The sequence below is a fragment of the Thalia democratica genome, chromosome 5 (genome assembly GCF_965202585.1).
Source record: "Thalia democratica chromosome 5, ktThaDemo2.hap1.1, whole genome shotgun sequence".
Classification (NCBI taxonomy): Eukaryota; Metazoa; Chordata; class Thaliacea; order Salpida; family Salpidae; genus Thalia; species Thalia democratica.
In genome coordinates, this window is record NC_139169.1 from 75,495,086 (window position 1) to 75,514,551 (window position 19,466).

Sequence of the window (19,466 nt, forward strand, 5' to 3'; positions counted from 1 at the left end):
TTTTATATTTTTGTGTATTAAATTCTATTTGTTTAAAGTTATTTCGATACGAAAAAAATCGAGTTTTTTAATGAAATTGTTTGTTTAGTAATGTTGTATTTCTTGAAAATATTTTGATATATTATTAAGAAAAACTGTTTGTTTTTGTTTATATGCTAGCAATTTTACGTGGAAAAACCTGAAATTTTAAAGTTTAGGCAACAAAAACCTGAAAAGTACTTTTTGAAAATACCATGAAAAACCTGGAACATTAAAAGATTCATGTAGAACCTGAAATTTTGAACTACTTTATACATAAAATGAAAAAATTGAAATTTGATAAGAAAAAATTGTTATACACATGAAGCTAAGAGTTAAACAGTAAAAATGCGGACAGAAAAAACAAAATTAGCGGACATATTTTGTCATATGTGAAATTCAGTGATACAAATCTTGGTTACAGAAAAACAAAACTGATAACTCTTAGTTTTAGTGCAAAGTGTGCAAGGGTAGTGTCTACATGGGAACTTGTACTGTCAGAAGCCACAGCAAATAAGCATGAGCAGGGTTGCCATTCGGTCAGGAAAAGTCAGGAATTCAAGAAATATCAGGAAAAATTTTTAAAAAATGACAAAAGTCAGGAAAAAATGGGGGGTTTAAAAAAAAAGTCAGATTTTGTCAATTTAAATTAACAAATTTCCTTGTTTTCCAAATCCTTCAAATGGTAAAAATTAATTAAAAGTCCTTTAAAGTCAGAAAAAAATTTCAAAATTTTCCTAGAAATTTACAACTTTTTTTTTCTTATGCCTTCATCTCGTATAAATTAATAAAATATCCTTTATAAAACTGCAACATTTTTCTATTAACATATTCAACAAGTACTTGAACAAACATATTTTGTAAGCTTTTCAGTATTGATGATCTGTAGCAAGGACACTTCCATAGTGAAACTGTGATATATACACAAAAGTTTATCTAGCATAATTTTAGAATCAAAGTGTTTTTTGTTTAAATAATTGAGTTCTTTATAACTAAGCAGTTAGTTTAGTATTTAATTCAACAAGTTACTTTACCTCTTTATAATTTTTTCAAAGTTGTTTAAATTTATAAATTAAGTTATAAGAGAGGTATATGCCAAGATTAAGTTTACTTATTGTTTGTATTTTTTGTAGAATAACTTAAATTTCAAAGTAAATAAGAGTATACATATTTGTTACAAATTTTATACTAAATGATAAGACGAAATATTTTATACAACATATATATAGTTTACTTTTTTATGTCTTTTTTTTAAAGTTACTTAAGTATATTATTTTTTAATTAAAGGATTTTATATTAAATAGTTTGGGTAGTACTTTATTAAACTAAGTGAACAATTTATAAATGTAAACAGATTTAGAAAAGTCAGGAATATTTGGTAAAAAGTCAGGAAATTTTTCTCAGCTTGATCAGTGGCAACCATGCATGAGTCACAAGCGGCTCTGGAGGGTGTTTCAGGCACCTGCAGATTTTTTAACTCAGGAGTTGAGTCTACTAGTGATAGCAGTACTGATAGTACCTCAAATTTTTGCATAAAACTTGTTCTGTTGTTAGTCAGTTAAACTGGTCAATTGCAACTATTTAGGTCGGCGGTTCTTAAGCCGGGGGTAAACTTTTATTATTACAAGTTATGTAAGTGGATATGTACACATTGTTTATTTTATTTATAGGTTAGTATTTAACTGTAATTTGTTTAAAAATTAAATGAGCTAATTATATTTTACGATTTTTTATATCTAATAAGCTTTAAGTTCAAAAATTCTAGTTTTTTCCGTCAAAACTAAACACAATTTTGTATATTGGATGTAAATTTGGTAATAACTTTCCAAAAAGGGGTAAATTTAGTAATAACCTTCCAAAAATAGGTAAAACAAGAAAAAGGTTAAGAACCGCCGATTTGGGCCGAAGCAGTGACAGCAAATTTCAAGTTGAAGTTTAATTGACAGTTTAACTACTATACGTTTCTCAATGCAAAGAAAAAATATGCCAACAATTTGGCACATTTAAAAAAATATTTGAGAAAGTTTAAATGTTTTTTAAAATTTCATTTGTTGAAAACCTGGCTGATCAGTTGGAAAAAGTAAAAGATTTTGTTATAAGAGTTGAGGATAAAGGAACCAACAGAATTTGAAGTGTTTTGGTTCAGAGTGTCTTTGTTACTTTTGACAAGGCGTTGGAAGAATTTGATTCAATAAAATGATACATTTAAAAAAAAAAATAAAAATCAGTTAAAATTGAACCACAGTATAATTTAAGTAATTTAAAAACAGTTTTTTTTTTGTTTAATTTTTAATGTAAACGATAAAAAAAATCTGTAGTTTAGAATACCTTAAAAAATATAAAAAGTAAAACAAACTTTGATTTTAAGAATTTTTATTTTTTTACAAAACATACGTGATTTTGCTTAAACAAACTTTCTGTTTGTACTTATTGCTTGGGATGAAGTTAAAACGAAGTAAAAAATAAGAAATAAATTTTGATAGCATCTTATTTAATCTTCTTTATGTTACAAAAGGTTCAGAAAGTAAAGTGCATTTACTTTTAATAAACACCTACAACCACTAAACTAAGTGAGGATTTTGTTATTAGTAGTTTTTTCTGTAGTTGATTTTATATTTTAACATCATCAATAAATCAAGAGTAGAATTTTTATAGCTTTACAATTCTTGACAAAAAGCAGAAAAAGTTTAAATTGGCACATATAATGTTCAGGTTTCAAAGTTTACTTAAATTCAAAAAACATGTTCTTGAACTTAAGATATATATATATATACTGGTTTAGGCTTTTTAAATTTACTGATATTCAAAAATTATGTTGTTAAAATTTTTAGGATTTAAAAACCTAAAACTATTGTAAAAAAACTTATGCTTTGACCTCGTTGGTTTTACAGGTCACCACTTTTTCGATATTTTATACAAATAACTATCAAAAAAAAAAAACAGTCATTAGAGGACTATACCTTCAATTAAGACAAAACTGATTTTTGTAATTACCATTTATAAAGTAAATAAAGCAACAAGTAAATTTAGATGTTTTAAAGTAGAAATGCAACGAATTAAAATAGGGTCGGCAGGCATTTGGTGGCCGCAGCCAAATTTCGTAAATAAAGATACTCGTTGGCCGCAAATGAAGTTCTAATTTTTACTCTTCCAAACTATCTATTGTAAGTTTCAAGTTTTACGTCAGTTGTGCCTGAGAACTTTTTAGTTTTTACTTTCTCAGAATATTTAGTACAAGTTTCGTAAATTTTTTTATTAAAAAGTCGCATTTGCGTGTTTTCGGTCCGCACCTTTCATGGGAAGCAGGTCGCTGACCCCTGACTAGAAAAAAAAACTTCAACTTACAAAGCTTTGTAATACAATCAACAGCTAAAAAAAATAATCAAAGTTTCAAGCTCAAACAATTAATAAATATAAATAATGATACAAATAAAGAACAGAAAAGTGGCTTAATGAAACTATAAAAAATGAAGAGGAAAGGTAACCAAACTCCATTGTTTTAATAAATTTGGCTTGTAAGTATGTAAGAGTCTACATTCAGTTTTAACTAGATTGAAAACGTTAGAACATTTTTTATTTTTATAGAAGTTGCTCAAGTGTAACACTTTGCATTCTTAATTAAGTGCTTTGTTATAGAATTTTTTTTTATATCGTTCTTAGTTGTAATACCAACGGATTTTGGTTGATTGTTAATACGATTCAAAACACATTTCAGAACATGTTCCCTGGTTCTCTTTACTAAGTGTATTGAGGTTTGAGCAACAGCATTTGAACGTGTAGACAAATGGTGTGTTTGTTGGGTATGTGATCTTTACCTCTTGGATCACTTAAAAGTTTTGTTGAGGAACTGGAACATCGTAAAAGTAACCATACATTAATTAAAATAATTTACAAAAAAACTTTTAAAGCAAACCTTTACTTAAATATTTATATTAATTTATTTTAAGAAAAATATGTTTCTTTATATGACAATTTTTTCTAGATTTTAAAAAACTAGTTACTTAACTTGATAGAAGTTTATAAAGAACAAAAAATTTACAAGAAGTTTTTGCATAGTTTAAGAAAGAAATTTTATAGATTTCTAATATTTGTGTATTTTATTTTTTTAATAAGTTAAGAATATTTCAATACATAGTTTTTATGTCCAGTGAAGAAAATAAGAGTCCTGTTGTTGTGCAACTGAAAACTAATACAACAAAGTAGACCCTCATGGCTGGCTGTATATCAACAAGAAAGAAAGATTCCCCTCCACTGTTGCCATGACAACAGCGGAACAGTCATTACGACATCCGGCCAGAAGCCGAAGTCGTCTCCTGCTCAGAGAACCGCTCATCAACTCATCATCGTGAGAGGTTGTCATCATTGTTAAACAACGTTCGTGAGATACCTTCTTTATAAATGATTCGTAAAAGTATGTTATGAAAGATATGAAAATAAAAAATAATAATAATTTATAATGTAAGCTACAACTGGGTTGGTACTTTATAAGAGATCTAAGTTGTGACGTTATAAAAGAGCTCGTAAGTTTATTAAATAAAATTTGAATATTATTATTCTTTAATTACTTAAACTCATAATGCTTTTTACTCAGAGTAAAGTGAAACTTTATACCAAAACAACACCCACTTCTTTGGATTTAGCAAAACTTGTACTAATTATTTACACTGCATCAAATTTACAATAGTGTTGTTTCTTTTTTTAAATAAGACCAAAACCATTTCTTCAAGATATCTAAAGCAAAAAAATATTTAGAGTTTCAATATTTTTAGCATAAGTTCGCAACTAAGCTCAAATATTATATTTTTGTAAATTTTGTTTTCAATTACAGAAGTTTTAATAATAAAGACCATATAGTTTATTTTTCTTTTGAACGTTTTGAGAGCACAAAACTAATTTAGTATATAACATGTTTTGATAAACTTTAAACAGTTTTTTTATTACTTCCTAACTTATACTACTGTCTTTTTTTGTAGTAATGTTGAATAAAGTACTTTTCAAAGGTATTTTGAAAGTTTTCAGGATAAAATTTACTGTATAAAAACATTAAATTATAATTACATATTAATAGTATTGAGTTAAACTTAAATTTTCTCAACAAATTTATTGTTAGTAAGATCCATACTTTAGTGTTATTAAGCACGTTTTATTATACTTTTAAATATTCAAAACTTTCCCTGCTACACTAAATTCTCAGAAAACACTTAAACTACGCAAAAGACTAAAGCTATATCATTAAGTTATAAAGTTTTTAAGGCTAACATAACTATCTGAACTGAGTATCATATTTTAATAACATTCTAATAATATCAATAAAGAAAAATAACTTAATTAGACATGAAAAAGTTATTTGTGAGATACATACCAACATTAAAAATTTATCAATGCTATGTCAACTTTAAAAAGTCTACAGGCGGCTTTTGGTAAAAAAAGTATAAAATAATGCTTAAATATAGTATTATTGGTTTTATTTTAACTAAGTACAGTATCAAATATTTAATAAATTTAATACAAAATATTTTGGTAACAGTTTAAAATAGACTTGTTAAAACACGATTAGTAAATACAGCAGCTTTTTATTTTTAGTTCACAAAATAAAGTACTTAAAAAACTATAAGCTTTAATAAGTACAAAAAGTTAAGCCTTGATATCTAAACATTTATTTTAGTTGAAAAATTAAAATTGATACAAAAAGACGTACTATGAGTAATTTTCATTTCAATTTTAGAACGATTTCAACTAAATAAATATATGAGGAAGCTTATATTGAACACACTTAACTATAATACTTTTTGTTAGATTCATTTTGACTTTTTGTCCTCTGTTTTTAAAATAAAAAAAGAAACATAGCAATTTTTTTGTATTCATTTCAATTTCATATATTTCAATTTGAAGATAGTCACATAAAAAACTAAATAAACTTTTAAAATTTCTTTTCTAAAACATATACATTGTGTACTAACTTCAGTTTATAAAAAAATTATACTAAAAAATACTATAAAGTTATTGTTATTATAAAGAGTTGCTATCACTTAGTGATTAAAAAATCATAAACAGATTGAGTTACTTTCTAACTAAAGAAGCTTTCAAACACTAAAAGACTTTTTACAACCGATTCTAAAGTGATTTTTATAGGTTTGTAGTTTATGCAGCAAAAACATATGTTACTTAGTAAATTAAGATTATCAAAAGTTCATATACTTCGGGGGTCAGTTAATTGTAGTATTATGTAGTATCGGTTTAGTTTTAGCCTTAACTCTTTCAAACTTTAAATAATAAAAAAAGTAGTAGATAATTTCTTCTTTATTTTTTTTTGACACGAAGAGAAAAAAAAATAGTTATGCATTGAATTTTAATTTCATTGTACTATGAAAGATGATTTAATATGCTTTGTATGCTATTTTTGGTTAAGTTAATAAAGAAAAATAATAAATATATAACTTAACAAATTCAATGTTACATTTTTTTGGATGAGAAGAACGAAAATCATTTTCAAAAATAAGTTTAAATTATTTTTTTTTCTTAAATTAACAGTTGTGTTTAAATTCAAGACGATTTTAGTAGCAAATACTTTTTTCTATAATACGTTAACTTTAACTAGTTGTACGCTTTTATTTAAAGTTATTAACGACTGTTACAAAAGAGTATATTTGTCTAAAACTGTATACTAAAAAACATAAAAAAGGTAGAATAAAGTTTAACTACAAATATTTAAAATAAACATGTATAACTTGCTCAAAAAAAATCTAACCAAAATGTTTATGATACAAACTTGGCAGCCCTCAAAATAGAAAAATATCTTTACAGCAAATAACAGATTGAAAGAAAAATTACAAAACTATGTTTGAGTTAAAAAAGAAAAATAAACTTTGGTTGACAGTTATTTTTATATTATATTATTGAAATAAAACACTTTAAGTATTAAATGAAACTATTTTAGTCTTGAAAATTATACATTATAAACCATGCATTTTGTTGTTATTTTTCGAATAAACTAAAAAATTAACAGTTGTATAAACGTTTTAAAAATATTTTCTAAATAAAAATATTTTGAACTTGTACATGTAAGTTTAGGCAATAGTGAATTTTTAAAATCAGAACCGTAGAAACATATAGTAGAGTAAACTAATACTTAAAGAAAACTATTTAGTATAAAAAATCAAATTGAGCTTCAAGAACTAGATTTAATTAATTATTGAAGTTTTATTTTAATACTTATCTAATTATAATTAGTTAGTTTTTCATTAAGATGCTTTTTGTACTCTACACCTAAGAAGCAGAACTAAAAAGATATTTTTTCAATTTCAAACTTTAGTTTTTTGGTGTTCATCAGGTTCAAAGGCGTAGTTGACATTAGGAAGTTTTTTGTTGTGCATCTCATCATTGTTTTCAACATATTTGTTCTCTATTACGTCACTACTGTTTTCCCTCTCAGCGTTTATTTCATCATCTTCATCGGTAAAATAGCCCTGAAAAATATAAATAATTGAATTAAAACTAAAAATTTATTTAAAAATAAGACGGTATATTACAAAAAATCAATTAGCAATTTAGTTAAGTAATTTATCAATGTTTATTCAAAATATATCAGTTTAAAAACAAAACAAGTTTGTAAAAAGTTTAAGTAATTTACTTTTTATATTTACATTGACAAAAAATATATAAGAGAAGCAAGTATATAAAATGAAGCTATTATTCAGAACACACAACAGTAATTTACCACATGAGTAAGTTTAGATTTTTAGATGCAAGATACGAAGGTTAATATACTTAAATTAAATTGACTTTTTAAAATTTAATAAACTTATTGACATACTTTCCATGGTAATTATAGCTTAAGGTTTTTTAAACAATAGTCGTCTATATACTAAAAAAACAGATTACTTAATGTTTACTATGATAACAATTTAGTTACATTTCTTTTAGTTTAAAGTAAATTTATGAACTTTAGTATCACACAAGACTTATGGAGTTAAAACTGATGTGTAATAAAAGAAATGCCTTAATGACAATTTGAGAAGTATAATTTTGTAAGTTTGGATATTAATACTTTTAGTTCTTTAGCTATCGAAATAAATTGAGTTTACAAAAAACAGTTAGTAATAATATGAGTATTAGTTCTTCCTACTGTAGTATCTACTTACAATAGCAAATATGAACTTTCTTTTAATGTTGCCAAAATAACTTTATATGCTTAAAAATTAAAAAAATTATAAACTTAAATCATATCCAAATGACTTACAGTAATTTCTACATTTAAAGTTCAATAGTCTGTAACTCATTTAAATAGCAACTTTTTAAAAACAGTTTGCAGCTAAACCCGTTTGAAAAACTTTTCTAAAATTAAAAAAAATCAAATGAAACAACTTTAAATAAAGTTATTATTTTACAAGAATATTTATTTACTAACAAACAAATTATACAAACTTTCAAAATAAAGTTTTAATAGTTAAGTTAGAATTAATAAGCTTCTAAACAATTTCAGCTCTTGTAAATGAACGCTCAAGCACTTTTAACAAATATTTATTTTAACAATTAAAAACTAACATTCTTGTATTAGAAAAAAACACTGCACAAATTTTTTAAGCTTGAAAAAATAAATATTTTAGAACGTTAAAATTGTACAACTTTTATAAAAATTAGTAAGAGTATTTAAAACTATAATCTTATTTACTATAAAACATTAACTAAATATAAAAACATTACTTTTCTATTCTAAATATAGATTTATTTATAAATTAAAAACTAGAATATAGTGAAATCTAGTATAAAGAACCATAAAAAGAAAATATAACTCTTTTATTAGAAGCTTACTATGAAGCTTATACAGTACGGAGTAACAAACATAGGTTGAAATGATTGTAAAAAATATAAAAGAATAAACCTCATTTTAAAAGCTTATAAGGAAGCACAATCCGTACCAAATAAAAAATTGTTAGTTTAATATTTATAGTAACAGTTATATTGGCCCGGAAGGTAATAATAGTACCCATAGAGTACCTATAGGTTTTTTCATACACAAGTTCCTTAGACTAAACTTTTTAAGACCTGTTTATTTCTAACAAATAAAAATAAACCTGCTTTAGTATCTTAAAAAAAGCGTTTAATAATAAGGACTTTTAATAATGATAACAAAAGTTTAAAAACATATTCTTAATTAAAAGCAAACTCAAATTTTTCTTCGACAATTTATAAAGCAACACAAACACCACAGATTATTAAATAACTTCTTTAATAATAGTTTAATACTACTTAAATTAATAGTGACCAAGTAAAAATCACCTTTCTCTTCAGTAGCTTATAAACAAGGACAAACACGACACTGTAGGTGCACTGTGCCAGATAGTACATCAGTGGAAATGAGATCATCACCGCTAAAACGGCCAGATTCGTCGCAAAACTCCCCTGCACCACGGAAGCCGCCACCTTCGATGGATGATAATTATCAAAATAAACTTGATTAAAAGTAAGTTACGACATAGTTGGTCCCAATTTTTAAAATATTATTTTGTGTGCTTTTATGTAAGTTATCTTACTAAGCATAAATTGAATTAACTGAACAATAGATAACCTTGTTAATTACAAGTACTATTTAAACTAAAAATGGTTGCTCAGTATAAACAACCGGTTGTTTTAGGTAATGAAAAAAATTCTGGAAAAAATTAAAAAAATAATAGAAAAAAGTGTAAATAAAATAGTATTAAAATGAGTAAAATAAAAAAATATAATAAAACAATAATAAAAGTTAAAAAACCTGCGCGTTCTGAAGGGCGACCTCTGTGGCCACTGTTCTTGAAACTCGACGAGAAAGTCCCAAGAACGGGAACTTTGTGATGAGGTAGCCGAGAATGAAGCCGAAGAGCGGAAGTAGGACTACTACCTGTTTGTGTTAATTAGTTTTCTTATATGCTAAATGCATGCTTCTATATTTTGCTTTAATAACTTATTGCTTAAATATTTCTTGATAACATATTGATCTTAATAAAAGCACTTTAAGTAAAATTATCAGCTGGTTTTTAGATTCTAGCTAAACGGTTTTATTTTTACTTAATGCAAAATAAAAGTAGTTAAATTAAACATGAAGTAGCCACGGATGAAGCTGAACAGTGTAAGCAAGACTACTACTTGTTTTGGTAAAAATAATTGAGTTTATTGAGATTTTATTAGAATTTAAAAAAATATCAAACTTTTATTGAAATAATGAAATAGTGATAGTATAATTACTCGTTTATGTAACTAAATTTAAAACTTTTTCATAACTTTCAAAATGATAGAATACTAATATTTAGAAGAAAAAAAACTAGAGTAGGAATACGAACAGACTTAAGCAAATTAATATTATTGTCTGATAAACTATTAATTTATAATTTGAAAAGTATTCAAACTAAACTCATTACTTTAGTAATAGAAAACTTTATACTAAATCCTATCGTTTAAAGTTCTTTTAAAACTTTGTAGACTGTAGTTTACTTTTGAAAGTAAATTAACAATCTACAACGAGCAGTTTTAGATCTTCACTTACTTTCATATTTGTATACAGTATGTAAAGAAGAATAAAAATAAAAAGCAAAGTATTTCGCCAAGCTTTTAAATCAGAATAACTTATAAAAGTTTGTAAACTTAAGTGAGGTTTGTTCGCTCACCCAAGTAAACTTAAACTTGAAAGTTTGAAAGCGAAAAACCATAATAAACAACGTAAGCTCTTTTATAAAACACCTATCAAAATTTAAAAGCTTTTAGTGTCAAGTTTTTTTGCACACTTAAACTGGCTTAAATTGATAAAAGAAGACAGGATTATAAGTCAGAAAAGTTGAAAATTTAAACATGGTTTACTTTTATACTTACAAAATATTTGCTATATGTGATTGATTACGACCCGTTAAAACGTGTTCATTGTTATATTTTTTATTGAGAAATTTTTTGACCATTGTTAACAACAAATGCTTACATGTTTGAATTTTAGAACATTTTGTATGGACGCTTAAAAGTTTAACTAAAGTTAAGGTGTTAGAGAACTTTAAAACAAAAAAAGATCATTAAAATTATTTTAATCGATAAAGTATCCCTCGTTAAACATATTTTACTTCTGTTTATCTTATGTAACAGAAAGAATTTTATATGCTTTTGGAAGAATAGTGCTTCGATATTACCAAATTTCTTATCGGTCAAAGTTAACGCTTAACTAATAAAAAAATGTTAAAAACCCACAAAAATTTATTTGCTATATATTTTTTTCTTTAATTGATTAATACCCGTTCATTGTACAACTTTATTGAAAACTTTAATACTTTTGTTTGCAACACGTTTTTGCAGTTTTTAAAGTTGAAATATTGTAAAGGTCGTTGAAAGTTCAATTAACTTAAAGCTGAATTTTATCTGACAACTAAAGAAAAGGCATAAGAAACTTTAAATATTTCTGTTCAAAAATATACACTTTTTTATTTATTCAAACTATTTTGTTTTTTTATGTAACCAACTAAATTTTTATGATTCGAAGAACGTATTACTTGAAAAACTACAAAACTTGAACGTCTATTTTATTTTACTTAATGCTTAGTTAGAAAAGCAAAAATAACTGCAAGCTCAAGCAGAACTTGAGTAGCAAAAATAAATAAATAAATAAATTTAAATACTCACCAAAATCATTTTCCAACTTATATCCCAGGGAATTTTTCTTACGACAGTAGATACTATTGTGATTACGACTATGCCTACTGAGCCAAACAAGATGCATGCCTAATAAAACTTGTTTAATTTTTATATCAGTGCCAATATATAAGCATCATATTTTAAATAAAACTCAAAAAGTATAATTTTTTGCCATAAGGTTTTAAATTGTACCATAAAAAGTTAAAAAAAGTTATATAATGTCTAAACCAACAAAAAAAGTTTGATAAATAATCTAAATTATAAGTATAAACATAACTAGATATATAGTTGATACATTTGGAAAATATGATTTCGGAAAAAAAACAAATAAAATTACTTTAGAAACGATTGTAGTGGTTCTTTTTGAACATTTTGCATTGACAAGCATTCCAATTAGAATTGGAGGTATTAGGCTACCCAATGTAATTCCTAGAATAGTTGTAATTATTGAAAGTTTTTATAAATATTTTAAAACATAAAAAAAAAAATTTGGTAATTTTTAATATCAGTCAAATTCTATTTTAAAAGTCTTTTAGTTTTACAAATACATTATGATATTAAAGATAGAAGATAAGCAGTTTAAAACTTACATTTTTTAGTTAATATTTCACTTAAAAAATAAAGTGTACACGAACTTCTTTACGTAACAAACTTGATATTCTGTTAGTGTTTTTTCAGGTTTTATAAGCTTTTGTGGGGAACATTGAAATAAAATTTCATAAAAATAGATTTAAATTTTATATGTTATATTTAAAAACATCTTGTTAAAATACTTGTCACTCATAAATATTGACTTTTAGGCAACGTTTTAGTTTTAAGGGATTGAAACGTATTTGAAACGGTTTTTAGTTGATTTTATCTGTAGAAATTTACTGTAAATTATAATCAGGTTTTTCCGGTTAAGCAAACTTAAGTGTTTTAGTATTTTCATTAGGACAAGTTACGTAATAAACTTAAGTAAAGCTTAGATTTATATTGTTATTCTTAAACTTCAAATTAAAGGTTTTTACACTTTTAAAGTGAATTTTATGAATATATTATATGAAAACTGGTTTTATACAACTTAATATATTTCAATAGAACTTATAATACTATACAAGGTTTTAAATAACAGCAAACAGTTATATAGGCTTAAACTTTGTAAACGAATTGTTGAAAAATATTTATTTTATTAACAAGACTTTATATGCAAAATCGACAACAGTATAAATATAGATTAAAGAAAATATCAAAGCAAAATCATAAATACCGATTGAAACAACAACTAAAAAATTAAAAACCATTAGTTTTTCTACAAATTGCTCAAGTCAAAAACTATTGCAGTTAAAAAACTTCAAAAGCAAAAACCTTGACAGTTTCAGAAAAAAAAGTTATGTAATCTAAAACCATCTTTGTCGTATTGCAGAGCAGAAACATTGATGCAATACCAAAAAAATTCTTGGTGAACATTTTGTAAACTTTCGCGTGTTTTAAAAGCTGTTTAGAACTTGTGGTCGGTTAAAAAAAAAACAAAGATACCATCAATGGTTGTAACAACAAACTTTTGAATTGTGCTTTGACAAATATACAAATATAGCAAAAAAAAAAATTACAAATGAAAAGTAGTAAGTTTAAAATTTTGCAACAACAAGCTTTTAATGATTATACTACTGCTTATGAATAGTTTGATAAGTACACCCTGACTAAGCAGCGTTGTTTAGAATAATAGCCAGCCAAAACAAATAAACCACACTAATAACAAATGACCATACCTAGCTTGATTTATTGTTTTTACGTAGTTGCATATAAAATAATGTACTGTTGTTAAGCGTGCTTATATTTATAAACTTTTAGTTTTTGTTATTTTAATTTTGTTAAAAAAGTGTATTAAATGACGTTTAGAAGTACGAAAGTACATTCTAATAACAACTTAAATCACTAAAATTTAATAAAAAATTAATATAGATTAGTTAATAAATGCTATACAAAAAATTAATGTTAATAAGATTTATTTTTAAATTTAAATGATTTTAAGTAATTACTGTTTTAAAGAAAAACTTTTACAACATTTTTTTTTTGATGTTCTTTGTAGTAGAAGCGATTAATTAAATAAAGTTAATAACTTTTTTTAACAAAAAATTATAATGTTAGTATTTGTAACAAAAAAGAATAGCGTTGAAAATATTTAATATTTTTGATAGTGGTGTGTGTAACAAAAACCTTTTCAAACGTTCGGATGACATATGATACATTTAAGTTATTTTAAACTGTTTTTTTTACGTCGTATAATCTCTTAAAGACAGAGGATATGTTTCCGAGAAAACAATTAATTTAGAAACAGTATAAATATATATACTAAAGTAAAATTATGCAGTATAAATAAAATATGAATTTTAGAAATAACTTTTTTTTTAACTTAAGCTTAGACTTATAAAATTTTACGAAGAAAAAACTAATGTAAAACAATTAGAAACTTAATCATCTTTACAAAAAAATATTATTAATTTATTGGTTAGCTTCACAAAACTATTGTTATTTTTTTCTTATTCTTAACAATTTTACTACTTAAGACTCAGAAGCGTTTTGAAAGATATTGTTTACAGAACTTCTTACAAAAGCAACAAGTAAATTTCTTACTGATTGAAAAAACACCTAAGAAGTTGGTAACAAACAACACACCGAGATTTCCGAATGGAACTAACAGTCCAGTTTCTAAACTGGTTACTTTGAAAAGTTTGTTACACATTAAAATAAAACTCACGAATGGAACCAGTAATCTATTTTATGACTGGTAACTTTGGAATATATGTTATATATAAAAACAACCAACCTAGGTTACCGAACGGAACCAACAGTCCAGTTTCAGGACTGGTAACCTTGGAAAATATGTACAACCACAATGGCATCATACCAAGACCTAATATGGTTGTTGTGCAAGTCATTGCTACGCTGTAGAATTTTTTGCTTGTTTTTATTTTAATTTAATTTAGAGTATACTTGACACCAAGAGTATCGTTGGTGTGCAAGTCATTGCTATACTGTGTTATAACTAGTATATAGTTATCTGTAATGTTTTTAGATATAGATTTAAGTGATAATATTGTTTTTAAGACATTACAAACCGTTCAAATTATTAAATTTAACTAATTAATAACATTTGACAGTAATAAGCAAAACAACAGTAATAACTAATTGTTACCTTTCACTTTTTAGGTGTAGCTTAAATTATGTATATATTTTGATTGTATTCTAAATTAAGAAACAATACTTGTTTAGCATATTTTAAGCATTTAATTCAAACTTATTTTTTATGTTTGAAAGCGCTAAAACTTTGCAATAAAAATTTTTACAAAAAAATCAGTCATCGCTACTTTGTCATTTTGTTTTGTACATAGGCCAGTAAACTCTTATTTTGATCGACTTGCTTCAACCTTTTATAGAATTTAGAAAGAATTTGAAGAAAAGAAAGAGTGTAAAATTTAGAACTGAAGAAAGAGTGTAGAACAGTTATAACCAAAACATACTATGGTAAAACAAAAACTTTTAAAAAACTAAAACTTTTTTTAAGTTAAAATAACAATATTAAAAATTTTGCATTTCAATTATTGTTTTTTTATTTTATTCTCCGAGCTTTAAACGATGTCTTATGTATTTATTTCAAACCTGAGGTCAGTAAACCACAGTGTTTAAACTATTTATTAATTAAAAAAATAAATTTATAAATAATTTTTAAACCTAAGATCAGTAATTCCTCCCATCCAGTAAACAACGATGTTAGAAATATTTCCTCCCGGGGAACACCCTTGTATCATGACCACTAGTTGGCGCCATTTGTCCAGTCGCACCATTTCTGTTACTGCCCACGCTAGTACTGCGTTAGATGTTGTATAAACATTATTACATTTATCAAAAGTTATTATTGGTTTAAACAGAAATACTGTCTACGCCAGTACTGTGATATAAGTAAATACCATCAAAAACAATTGAAAACAACGTACTGTGCTCAATATACGCATATGTCTAGTGATGTGTTGTTATAAGTAACTATTAAAATACATATCATCATACTTAATTAAATTAGTTTCTAAGGTGTTCATATTTTACTATTACATTAAAAAGTAGAATAAAAAGTGGTAGTTGTGCTTATTAAGTTTAATGTAAATTTTTATCAATTTTTACAGAAACTATTGGCAATATGACTGTGTTTTTTAATTGGTATCATCAAAAACACACTATAATGAATGGAACAGATTGTATAATATTACGACTACATTATAAACTTATCAATAATGCTGTACAGCTAGTAGTCTTAAAGTATTGAGTTTAGGTATATTAAGATCATAACTCTGCCCACGCTAATACTCTAGGTTTGATTATCTAATTAATTAGCCAAGATTGATGAAAAATACAAGCTTTTTACACTATGCTTATTGTAAAAAATGTTGTACAGTTAAATAAATAATTAGTAGCTTTTGCTTTACAAAATTCAAGTTCAAAAAATGTTTCCATTCTATAAAACCTGTACTGAACTATCTTTAAAGCGAAAATAGTACATAAGTAGAAAAAAAAACTAAAGTTTGATTTTTTTAGGAAATACTGAAAAATTATTTACATATAAGATACAATATTTGCACTTTTATTTTTGAAAAATTTTAAACTTTATTACATACAAAACACATTTTTTATATACAAATACTAACAAGGCATTAGAAATATTTGAGTCAAAACTCCGGTTAGGTACGCTGTTGGTTTCTTCATGTACTTTAGTACTATTCTGTAGTCTGTTGTAGCTCCAATTCCAATCATTCCCACGCATGTTATTGCCCTTTTTATTAATATTAACAGTACTTATTTATTCTAACTTAAGTGAACTTTAGTTTCAAACAAATTGTATTGCTTCAGTTACAAACTTTAGTGAATAAATTACTTTATTTTTACTTTTATATTAAAAAAATGACATGGTAAACTTTATTAGATGCTACTTTGTTTATAACTTTACATTAAACTTTAACAAAAGTAAACAAATTTTAAAACCATAAAGTTTCTCAAGTGTAAATCAGAAACTAAAACAAACAAATTAGTTGCTAAAACTTATAAAAAAAGTTTAAAAAACATTTTACTGAAACGCTTTATAGAAATAAATATTTTCAAAACAAAAATGTTCATTTATACGCTGTACTTATATTTTAACTTTTGTATCCTTAAATGTTATAAAAATAATAACATATTAATAATCAAGTTTTTTATTAAACACAATAAAAAAATCTACATAAAAAAGTTAAGTTCTTCTTGAAAAAAAATCTTTAAATAATATTTAATATGGTAGTTTTTATTTTATGAAATAAAAATTAGATAAATTTTTACATAAACTATATACTTTTATACACCTAACACTCAAACCACAACCGAATAAACAATTGAACTAACGTAGTGAACCCAAACAGTAGGTTTTCCGTTGAAACCATATTTCACCACAATGTGTGTTGTTTTTATTGCAAGGTATTTCAAGTGTCGCTTATCGCATTCAAAACAAACTGAACTCAGCAGCACATGCTTCCACTGTTTTGTTTTGAATTGAAAAAATAGAAAAAAGCTAAATAAATTACATTTTTGTGAGCTGACCGTAGTACCGAAGTAGTAAAATAATCAATCGTCTGGAAAGGGATTTCGAGGGTTTTTGTTTGAACAAGGTCGACTTGCACCTTTGTTTGGTGTGAATTTGGTGAAAGGAAGTTTTATTTGCGCGGTTCTAAAGTGGCAAGTTCAAAACACAATTGTTGGTGACAAAAGTTTTTGTGACAAAAGTTTTTGTGCTACTGTGAGTAATGAGAGTTTGTTCAACTTTTAGTGCGTAAAAAGTGAACTATGTCGAAAAAAAATGTTGCATGTAAACAAATTTAAATGTTGAAAATTTTAAAGGTCAATAGCCCATAAAACTCTAGTTACAATTTTTTTTTCTAAAAATTTGTAGATATTTTATGAAAAATATAACCCTCGAAATGCCTTAATTGCGTTTTTTTTAAAGTTCATTTTACAAAATTATAAGACAAAAGATTTTGTGACAAAAGTTTTTGTGCTACTGTAAGTGATGAGAGTTTGTTCAACTTTTTAGTATGTAAACAGTGAATTATGTCAAAAAAATGTTTATTTGTAAATAATTGAACTATGTTATAATTTTTCAAGGTAAACAGTTTTGAAAAAAAAAATGGTCGAGAAAAAAAAAACTTAATTACTTTCATGAAAAATAAAACAAAATATAACAAAAAATATAACAAACAAATGCAATACCAAACGTTTTAAACTTGAGTACCAAAATTTAAATTACTTGTGTAACTAAAAAATATATTTCGCAACCGCGTTCAATTTATACCACGTTAATAACAATTTAAAGATTTTATAAAAATACTTAACATTTAAAGTGTTCAAACAGCTTACGTAAAAATACGTTATATTTCACAAAATTTCCTGGTCAATAGTTTATAAAGTATTTTTGCTTCGTTTGAGTTTTAACAACTTTTTATATAAAATAGCTTATTTACAACTTATAACAAAAAAAAAAAAGAAATACATAAATTTTAGTTCTAAGATTATAAATACTAATCTTTCTTTTTAAATATTGGAATTTGGTTTAAATATAACAAAAAAAAAAAACGTAAAACTAACTTAAAAATTTTAAACTTTCAAAAAATCGATTAGAAAATATCAGTAACTAGAGCTATCTTTTTTGAAGAGATAAACTCGGATTTAGTTTTACTGGTTTTAAATTTATGTATAATTTTTTTAAACAAAATTCTATTCAGTCTATATGAAGATCAATGGTTTGTTTGAAAGCGTGTAATTTTACAATTAAACTAAACAAATAATCATAAATTTGTATTTTTTTAACAGATACTTTTTTGAGCTTCTGAGAATCATGCAAGCTTATTATAAACTCCCAAATACAACTAATAAACAAATTTATAAGCTAACAAAATTATAAATTAAAAAACTAATAAACAAATTTATAAGCTACCAAAACTTCATAAGTTGTACTCACGTGAAATGAAATGCTTTTTTTTATTCAATGAACAAACTTTATTGTTTAATTTAATTATTTTATCTAGTTCTATTTTAGTTTTTACTTGAACTTGCAAAGCACTACCGAGATCAAAGGCTGTTTGTTAACAACTAAAAAATTCACCAAAAAATACTGTTTAAAAAAGCTATTGATATAAATTATATTTTAGTATCTGTTTAAGAAAGTTTTATCTAGACTTTTATCAGGCAACTAAAACATAAACAAAAGCTTAATTTTTTTTTTAAACTAAAAAAAATGCTTTGTCAACAAAAAAAATATAAAGAAATTTTTGCAGTTTTTAATTCTCCAACATACCAATTGAATAAAAGCAAAAGTTTAAGATTATTTTATATGTTTTCATAGCAATTTTAAAAACCACAATCTGATATATTAGGAATTTACTCTTTGGTTTTTCAACTTTATGGTGGTTTCAAATATAAAAAGCTTTGCAATGTTTAAGAAAAAAATATTAAACACGTAAAAGCTTCATTTATTATTAAACCAAAATAGGTTTTATTAATAGAAATCTAACAAATGCACGTCAAACAAATAAAAAAGAATTAATATGCTTTATTACTCGTATATAAGTAAAAGCTTTTAAAAGATTTAAAAGCAAGCGATTTGAAACCAACAATTATTTTTTAATTAAACGTTTCACAGTTAATTAGTTAGTATTTGTTTTTTAGGAATATAACCCTAGATTTTGCGTTTAATAAATTAAACATGAAAATAAACCATAGCTAGAGTTTAAAACTTTCTGGAAAAT

At 24.8% G+C, this 19,466-nt stretch overlaps 1 protein-coding gene and 1 non-coding gene across 2 annotated transcripts; both read right to left on the bottom strand.

Moving 5' to 3' along the window:
• Positions 1-4,225: 4,225 nt before the first annotated feature.
• LOC145836901 (ileal sodium/bile acid cotransporter-like) lies at positions 4,226-17,251 on the bottom strand. Its single transcript, XM_082944674.1, has 10 exons — positions 17,071-17,251; positions 16,344-16,468; positions 15,379-15,514; positions 14,474-14,592; positions 12,002-12,093; positions 11,653-11,751; positions 9,770-9,895; positions 9,298-9,441; positions 7,326-7,484; positions 4,226-4,408 (listed from the first exon to the last, which is right to left on the bottom strand). Exons 1-10 carry the CDS (start codon positions 17,106-17,108, stop codon positions 4,226-4,228), a joined length of 1,221 nt encoding a protein of 406 aa, XP_082800800.1. The 5' UTR covers positions 17,109-17,251.
• LOC145837308 (small nucleolar RNA U3) lies at positions 4,242-4,439 on the bottom strand. The gene has a single exon (XR_014369946.1). It is a non-coding gene; the product is annotated as a small nucleolar RNA U3 (small nucleolar RNA).
• Positions 17,252-19,466: the final 2,215 nt, after the last annotated feature.